We start from the raw sequence: 9,568 nt of genomic DNA, 5'->3' as shown, positions 1-9,568 counted from the left end.
GTCACCTAGGAGGGACTTGGCAGGCCAGCAGTGAGCAGCCTGTCCACAGAGGGGCAACCTGAGTGGCCTTGGGTTCCCATCCACTGTCCTCCCACCCACTCAGGGATGGGACACTCACGTTCTCCAGGCAAGTGCTGTCCTTGTCCTTGTGCAGGTAATGCTGCTGCCAAAAGCGCAGCAGGTTGTGGAAGTTGTTGAGCAGGAAGCCAGGGTATTTCTTGCTGTGCTCCATTCGCTGGAGTAGCCGCAGGTACAGGGGCAGCCGCTCTTTCCGCCGGGCCAGCATCAGGATCACCAGGCTGGTGTTGAGGCAGCTGACATTCTCCTGCAAGACCAAAGGCAGCAGGGCTGGGTGCATGTCAGCAACCTCAGGTTGCCACTGGGCAGGGATGAGGGTATCTTAGGCCTACACAGGGGGCTGGCACAATCCAGGGGCACCTTCCTGCTCTATACCCAACTACCACCGTCCACACTAATATTAGCATTGGTCCTTGTCTACATCTCGGTTCAGGTATGACTTCTAGAAGCTTCCATACCCTACCGGGCTGGGTGCATAGGCTAGGTGCACTGATTTCACTTCAGAATTTTTTAATGCTCCACTTGGATGTGAGCTTCAGAAAGAATCAGTTTCAGTTCACCTTGTTCACCAAGCATCCCTAGCCCCAGGCGTAGCCTCAAAATATGTTTGGCAGACAGTAACAAAAGAACCACTGCTCTGACGTCCTAGATGACTCTCATCTTAGAAAAGTGGGTGTGAGGCTGGGGGAAGAGAAGACTGTCAGATAGAGAAGGAGCTGGGGCAACCTCAGGTCCAATTCCACAGCCAGTGTAGCCAGAAGGTAGGGGTAGGGTATATGGGGAAGAACACTGGCTTGGAGTCAGAAGAATGCAATGTCAATATCATTTGTGCCCCAACTGACTCTGTGACCCCAGGAGACTTGAAATCTGGTCTTAGTTCTCCTGTAAACTGGGGCACTGGGCAATGCCCTAGAAGAACTACATTTCTAGGGAGGTGTGGGGCGCTTACCCACCAACCCCACAGCTCCCCAGAGTTTTCTTGAGTGTGAGCAGCAGGAAATATTAGATAGAAGGATTTAGAGTGCGGAGATAAACAGAAAATAAAGGATAGCCTCGAGAGGGCCTGGAACCTTTTCCAATGGGCCCCGACTGTCTCTGCCCCAGGGTATTTATAGAGATGCCAAGGGGTGGAGCAAAAGACCTCCTCCCCCAGCACAGCCAAGTGCAGACCATCTCAGACCCCTGCACTCAGGCCCGTGGCTCTATGCGGACCTGCTGGGTAAAGCCACGAGGAATCCGAAAACGGGCTCCCACGAAGGGGCACGCACAAGAGAGATGCTCTCCAATCTGCCCTCCCTGTCTGCTCATTGGCTGAGCCGTCTCACCTGGGTTAGTGTCTGTACATGGATGATATTGATGAGACGGAAAAGGAAGGACATCTGCGTGGGCACCTGGGATATGTAGGCGAGCAGGCGGCACTCGGATAGGACCTCGGCCACTATGGAGGGAAGCAGAGGTGTAGCAGCAGGTGCATTCAGGTCACCCACGCCACTGGTTAAGCACACTTTGGTTCTGACTCTGAAGCTGGTGGTCTCTCACCATCACAATTATGTCAGGGCTGGAGAGATAGCTTAGCAGCTGAGAGCACTTGCTGCTCTTGCAGAGGACCCGCAGTGGCGGCTCACAACCACCTGGAACTCCAGCTCCAGGGCATCCAACACCTTCTGGCCTCTGCCCACTCCTGCACTTAGACGCATAGACCCACACACAGACACACTCATAGACACATTGAAGAATATGTTTATACTTAAAGATGTGCCTCTGCCTACAGCGCCTTCTGACTGGTTTAATAAAGAGCTAAATGGCCAATAGATGAGCAGGAGAGGATAGGCGGGCCTTCTGGAGAGAGAGGGCTGGGAGGAGGGATCTGGGCAGGTGATTTTTGCCAGCAGACTCAGAGCAAGCCGAATGTGCCGTACAAAGAAGAGGTAACCAAGCCACGAGGCAGGATGTAGATTAAAAAAAATATGGGTTAATTAAGTTGTAAGAAATTAAGTTGGAAAAAAACTAGGCTAAGGCCAAGCTTTCATAATTAATGTCTCCAGGTCATTATTTGCAGGACGGCAGTTCAAAGACAGTCCAACAAGAAAGCTTACTACGTTTGGTGCCCAACTTATAGCATGTAAACCCACATGGGCCTGAGAAAACTGAAGAAAAAAATGTTTCAAGTAGGCTTGGTGCTTGAGGCCTTCAGAAGCCCTGCTACAAGCACTTGAATGGGGTTTATGAGCAGCAGGTGGTGTGGTACTTGGTGGCAGGAGACTAGGTACAAGTGCCTACAGGAGCTGGGGCAGACAGATGGGGCCGTAGGCATGAGCTTTGCCCTCACTGACCTGAAGTCATGTGCTAAGTGAAGCAATGCATCGGAGGGCCTGGCCACAGCTTAGCAGTTTAAAGTTTAGCTAACTAAGTCAGAGAAGGCTGTAGATGAGCAAAAAGTCATGTCTAGACTGAGAATACTTCTGAACAGACACAGTATACTTTAAAATGTGCTTAGGCCAGGTGGTGGTGGTGCACGCCTGTAATCCCAGCACTGAGGCAGGCAGATCGCTGTGAGTTCGAGGCCAGCCTGGGCTACCAAGTGAGTTCCAGGAGAGGCACAAAGCTACACAGGGAAACCCTGTCTCAAAAAACCAAAAACCAAAAAAAAAAAAAAAAAAAAAAAAAAAAGAAAGAAAGAAAAAGTGCTTAGATGCTGAAGAAAAGGGGTACAGACAGACAGACAGAGAAAAATAGTGTAGCAGGCTTTCTTTTGGGTGACCAACCAGATCCCAAATCAAGATAAAGAGACTTCTTATTAGTTGTGAATGTTTGGCCTTATCTTAGCTCTTATTTCTTGCTAGCTCTTATAACTTAAACTATCCTGTTTCTTTTGATCTATGTTTTACCTGGGGGCTTTTGACCTTTCTTTCTGTGTGTCTTATTTTCCTGCTCTTATGTCTGTCTGGCAGCTGCCTAGCTTCTGGCCCTGGGTGTGTTTCTCTCTTTCTCCATTCTTCTCTTCTCCTTCCTCCACCTAGATTTCTCCCACTTATTCTCTTTGCCTGACAGCCCCGCCTCCCCCCTTTCTCTCTCTCTCTCTCTCTCTCTCTCTCTCTCTCTCTCTCTCTCGTTCCTAGCTATTGGCCATTTAGCTTTTTATTAGACAAAATAAGGTATCTTAGGCAGGCAAAGTGAACAAATGCAACACATCTTTGTATAATAAAACAAATGCAGCAAAAACAAATTAACACACCTTTACACAGTTAAATATTCTGCAGCATAAACAAATGTAACACATCTTTACATAGTTAAATATTCTACAACAAAATAGTCTAAAAATAATAGACTGAAAGAGAGAGTAAAGTAATATAAAAGGAAAAAGACACATAAAAATGGAAAATACTCAGGGTGTTTGGAGCCTCTATGGTGTTTTGTTGACTTTAAATTTTTTAAATGCTAATGAACAAAAAACAATAGTTGCCGAGAGACACTAGATTGTGGAAATTGCTAACTTAAACCAACATATATAATTTAAGAATACCTTAACTTCAGAATGAAAGTCAGAAAATATGTTGTGTTGGGAGAGAAGTTTTGCTTGTTTTCATAGGAAACAAAAAGTTATAGATTTCTTCAAAACTGATAAAGACCAGACTTGATCAGGGGAGACCTCCTGAAAATCTTGGCTATAGACATAAAGAAAGAAACCAAGAAAGATTATAGGAAAGGTAATGCATATGCTGATCCCTCTGCTATGGGAACAGCTCTGAGACTGGATGAGACATGATAAATCTTGTTGGCTACAGAGTTCTCATGACTTATTATTACATGCCATTCTTTCATGTGGCATGGACAGAGATTTATATCAGTTTGTTATACAGTCCAAACACACTTATAAAGTTAACAGATGCCTTTTACATGCTTAAATATAGAAAAAACATCTTTAGCTGACTCGTGCATACTGCACACTCCATACTTGTGTTAATACAGTTATATATGTTACCTTGAAGTCTGTGTTTTCTGGGGGGGGGGGGGTTGAGATCGGACACCAATGAAAACAAGTAGCCCAGGTGATCTAGCCTCTCAGAATGCCTGTTGCAGTTTCCTCAAAATTCTGCATCCAAAACTTCAAAGTTCCTAGCTGAGATGGTCTAGCCTCACAGACTACTCCAGCCAAGACTTCAGATAAGCTCTATACTCTCCCATCACACAGAGACTAAATAAATTTAGTTATCTAGCTCTCCCAGGATTTGACCATTGTCCCAATTTTCTCAGGGTCCCCTAGAGATGCAACTGCCCCCAGACAACAGGAAGCAGTCTAGAGAACACATTGCTCACATTCCCAAGAGGTGGGGTGAATGGTTTTTGGTCGTTCAATGGATTAGGGAAGTTTATCATTGTTTAGGGGGGTTGTTGTTGGTCATGGTCAGGGAGAAAGCTGAGCAAAGGAGATTAGATTCAGGGATCTCATTCTGAAAAGGAAAAAGGAAAGATAGGATAAAAGGGTAGATTACTGAATCTACTTTAAACTGAAATACAACTATTAATCTCAAATACTTGACCTGGTATGTATTTTTATATGTTGATACAAATTTAAGGTTATTTTTGTTAGAACATACTCTATGTTTCTATCCTTGTTTAAGATATTTTTTGTATATTGATACAAATTTAAGGTTATTTTTGTTATACTGTATATATGATTTTACTCTTGTTTAAGGTACTGTACTTATGTAAGTATAATTAAGAAATATAGCTTAGTAGTTAGTCATCTATCATAATCAAACTTGTAGTCACGTTAGGTATATTGTCAAGGTTAAACAGACATATATTTTTAGATAGATAGGTGGTCTTCAAATACTTCAGAGACCTACAGAATATAGCATTTATTTAACAACCTAAGGCTTTTCATGACAGTGAGTCACGTCTGATCCTGGCAACACCAATTTACTTCAAAAAAGAATGATGGGCATTAAAGAACCTCTATATGGAATTTGCTTTTATTGTGGCAAAGTTAGCCACTGGGCAAGAAATTGCCCTTGCCTCAAATACTGACAGTATGCTGTCCAAATTGGACAAGCAAGACACAGATGAACTTGGCTGAACTTTGCCAAGACAAGGCGGGACAGTCCCTCAACATTCCTGCTTCACAGAAAAGTCTGTCTGTAGGCCAAAGATGGATGCCCCAATGTTGCAGATGAACCCTGAGTGACTGTCTAGGCAGCCAGATATCTCTGTCATTTCTAGAGTTTTGGAAGTTGCTTGCTCTGCACTTTCTGTTTATTCAGGTAATATTATATACTTCTTGGGTCTTTGATGGAGTTAAAACCTATATAGTTATTGTTACGTTTTCCTTGTTATCAAATTCAGAAAAGACATTCACCTAAGAAATGTAAAGTGCTTAAGGTTGAGAGACATAAAAGCTTAAATTGTTTACCTAAGATGTTTTAAGGTCTAAAAAGGTATTTTTAGGATGATAATACAAGTTATAATAGAAGTGGTTTAGGTATAAAACTTTGGACTCAAAAAGGATAGATAATACAGTACTTTCTCTAAATTTGCCAAATGCAAAAGGACTGGACATTGTGAATGTAATTCTTACCTAATAACTGTTCTTATTGTATATAGTTTTACTATGTTAGGGTTAAAACCTTTCCTTTTAATTAGACAAAAAAGGGGGAATGTTGTGGAGTATTTGTTTACACTGTAAAGATGTGCCTCTGCCTACAGCGCCTTCTGATTGGTTTAATAAAGAGCTAAATGGCCAATAGCTGGGCAGGAGAGGATAGGTGGGACTTCCCGGCAGAGAGGGCTGGGAGGAGGGATCTGGGCAGGTGATTTTTGACAGCAGACTCAGAGCAAGCCGAATGTGCCGTACAAAGAAGAGGTAACTGGGCTATGAGGCAGAACATAGATTTTTTTTAATATGGGTTAATTAAGTTGTAAGAGCTAATTGGGGGAAAAAAAATCTAAGCTAAGGCTAAGCTTTCATAATTAATAGTAAGTCTCAGGTCATTATTTGCAGGATGGTAGTCCAAAGATAGTCTGACAAGAAACATAAACATATAATTAAAAGTAAATCAATACAAAAACCTAACTCTTTATTAAAAGCTGCAACAACAGGATCAGTCTTCAACTGTTTGGTTATCAGGCTAAACCAAATCTCAGAGACTCCATGGTGCTTCAGAACCATGCTCAAAAAGTGTTTCTCCTACAGCTCCCTCCCAGCTTGGCATCAGCTCTAGCTCCTTCGTATGTCCCTCCCCAGGAAGACAGGAGGATAATGATTATTAAGAAACATAGCAAACACTGGGAAGTGGTGGCGCACACCTGTAACTCCAGCACTTAGGAAGCAGAGGCAGAGGCAGGCAGATCTCTATGAGTTCGAGGCCAGCTTAGTGTATAGAGTGAGTTCTAGGACACAGGAAGCCTGGGGAAATGGCCCAATGATAAAGTTGTTTCATAAGCAAGAGGTTCAGAGCTTGGATTCTCAGAACCCATGTAAAGACCCAGTGTGGCAGCATACACCTAAAACCCCAGAGCTGGGGACACAGACACAGGCAGATCTCTGAAGCTCACTGGCTGGTCAGCCTAGCCCAATCCATGAGCTCCAGGTTCAGTGGGAGACTCTGTTCAAAAACAAAAGGAGGAAAAAGAGAACCTCTGGTCTAATGTACACACACATGTGCACATACCCACACATACATAACTCTCTCTCTCTCTCTCTCTCTCTCTCTCTCTCTCTCTCTCTGTCACACACACACACACACACACACACAGAAACAGTAACATTCAAACCACTTTCCTAATGTGACTAACTGGTTTACCACAGCTCTCACATGTCTATGTCCACTGCTGCAGGCCATATGCAAAGAGTGCTGAGCAAAGGACCTTCCATACTATTGGCAAGGTGATCAATACCTGATTACACTAAATTCTATGTGACCAATCTCCTAAAACAGACCCTTCAGAGAAGAAATAGGAGGTAAATGGTCTAATTAACCATGACTAGGATGTTTTTCACTACCAATGACAATGACGAGGGGCACTGTCCTTTTTTGGAAGTGTTTATAAACTTGTGAGAAACTGCTTGGTGCCACAGATCTCCTAGGGCAAACAGCACATGGGAACACATACGTGTAGCTACACACAATTCTAGATGACGCCTGACATCCACCCACCATAGCCAAAGACTATAGTCTTGCACAAGAAAACAGAATGAAGGGACCCTGCACGTTGCAGCAGTCAGTTCAGAAGGTGGCTTTTTCCTTTACTAAGATGTTGTACTTGTTCATTAAAGGAAGCACGATCAGTGGGGAAGTCAATACAGCTGAGCCATGCAGCCAAGAGCACCTCTGGATCCCAGGCACACAGGTAATTTAGCAGCTCCTGGCTGGAGGCCAGACATCTGGCAGGCATCCTGCACCTACTGGCCTTGTTGCCTTGGCTGCCTCACCTTTCATGTCCACCTGGTTTTCAAATCGGTCCAGTGACAGAGTGACACAGCGCACCAGCATGTTGGAGTCCACCAGTGAGCTGTTGATCTGTTTCAGGAACACCTGGAACTGGAGCAGAGATGGCACTCACTGGCGGGGGCTGCTGGCCAGGGCACCACTGATCTACCCAAGCTCCACTACTCTGCTGACAAGACACACTAAGTGGCCTGCTCTTCCTGCTGGGCTGCTAGGATGCTGTAACCCAGCCAAAGTTCTCATCCCAATATGCTTAGGGTCTGGCTCAAAATGTGGCACATGGTATGTGTAGTGAAGGTTTGCTGGTTGCCCTTTGGATCCCAGACTCTTTCAACTGTGTAACCACACCTGAGATTGGCAGGCCAAGTTTCACAGACAGCTGATGCTGCAGCAGATACCACGGAGGCCCTGGATGAGCCTTACCTTTGCATCAGTGTTGACATATTTATTGAATCTCTTGAATGCATCGACGTTGAACTTCATTAGCTCTCCCAGGAGGTCAAAGTAGCTCTGGAGGACGTCCCGTGACTTGCACTCGCTGTCCACAATGCAGTATAAGATGTGCTGCATGAGCAGGGGCGGGGTGAGGGTGTGGGTGGGGCTGCCTCTGCCTGTTTGCCACTCAGGCCTGGCCTGGAGCGCAGACCACTCACTTGCTTCAAGCAAGCATCCAGGTAGATGGGATCTGCAACTTTGTCTAGGTTCTTTGCTGAGGACACTTGTGACTCCAAGAGTGAGCCAGGTGAGTGATCTCAGTAGGGGCACTGGGTGGGCATGTAGGGTTCTCTTTGCCAGGGCTCACAGGTGAAGCCTCTGACCTGCTCTGCAGCCACCTACATGGCCAGAGTTCTCTGTCTCCAGATCTAATCAGGATTGCTGTCCAAGCACTAGGGCCACCTAAGTAAATGAAGGACAGAATTTAAGGGCAGCATACACATCTTGACCCTAAGGGCTGTCTCAGTGTTTATCAATGAAACTGTTAAAAACACATAAAAATCAATAAATATTTACCAAGACTAATAAGCCAATTTAACTCCTGTTTCTACTATTTTGTTTTCTGGTTATTCCCCCTTCCCTTTCTCCCTTCTTTTCTTTTCTTTCTTTCTTTCCTTCCTTCCTTCCTCCCTCCCTCCCTCCCTCCCTCCCTCTCTCTCTCTCTTTCTTTCTTTCTTTTTTTTTTTTTGAGGCACAGGATCTGGCCTTGAACTTGTAAAACTCCTGCATCCACTTATGAAGTGCTGGGCTTTCCACCAAGCTCAACTAATTTTCTCGGACTTATACCAATTGGGCAGTTATTTTCCTTTACAATTCATAGGTCAGTTTCTTCTTCATAGTAATTTTTTTTAAAAACCAGTTACACTCGGCCATTTACTCCCTTTTGAATTTGCTTTTTCTGCAGGCCACTGATCAAAATGGGAATGTTAATTTTTAGTCAATACCAAATTATTCTCTGGGTCAAAGGCCTTGCTGGGTAACTCTATAGTCTACACTCCTGCATGGTTACCTCTGAGTCCTTCAGTCACCCATCAGTACCTACAGGAGCCCACAGCTGGCAGCTCAGGGCAAACACTACAGCATCGTGCACTCGGAACACCCAGACCTGCTCTCTTCCTGACCAAACTACTTAAGGCTCCGGATGAGAAATCGACACAAGGGCTGGGGAGGACGGCCACCTGACACCCCGGTTCCTCAGCCATACCTCCAGAAGGCCTCGCTTCAGCAGGAACATCTGGTCTGCATAGGAGGTGGTCCCTCGGAGGAAACTTTCCACAGCCCGGGCTTGCCAAAACCTGTGACCCAAATGTTGACTCCTGACCTGGGTGGCTATGGCTGCCCTCTCCTGGTTGAGGGTCCATCCCCCAGGGTTGGAGTTGTTCGCAGCCAAGTATCTAACATTTACTGAACATGTTCCAGTACTGGGCCCCATCCCTAGGTCTTGAGGACAGAGCAGTGAGTAAGAGAATGGCTACCCTCCTATCATGAGGCTCACAGCCCAGCAGGGACAGTCTTTCATATTGCTGTACCAGAGTTGTATGGCATAG

General features: G+C 45.1%; 1 protein-coding gene across 2 annotated transcripts in view; it reads right to left on the bottom strand.

Annotated features, from left to right (window-relative positions):
* Positions 1-9,568, bottom strand: part of LOC118583062 (transient receptor potential cation channel subfamily C member 4 associated protein) — a 72,443-nt gene that overhangs the window by 899 nt on the left and 61,976 nt on the right. For both annotated transcript variants that reach the window (XM_036186345.1, XM_036186346.1), the window contains exons 14-18: positions 9,226-9,316; positions 7,950-8,090; positions 7,511-7,619; positions 1,404-1,516; positions 119-325 (exon numbers count right to left, since the gene is read on the bottom strand). In XM_036186345.1, the coding sequence (XP_036042238.1) occupies positions 119-325; positions 1,404-1,516; positions 7,511-7,619; positions 7,950-8,090; positions 9,226-9,316 (661 nt within the window). The remainder of the gene's footprint in view (positions 1-118; positions 326-1,403; positions 1,517-7,510; positions 7,620-7,949; positions 8,091-9,225; positions 9,317-9,568) is intronic.

Source organism: Onychomys torridus, chromosome 4 (assembly GCF_903995425.1).
Source record: "Onychomys torridus chromosome 4, mOncTor1.1, whole genome shotgun sequence".
NCBI classification, from domain to species: domain Eukaryota; kingdom Metazoa; phylum Chordata; class Mammalia; order Rodentia; family Cricetidae; genus Onychomys; species Onychomys torridus.
Note: the sequence above shows the minus strand (reverse complement) of the source record. Positions and strands in the feature narration are given on the sequence as shown.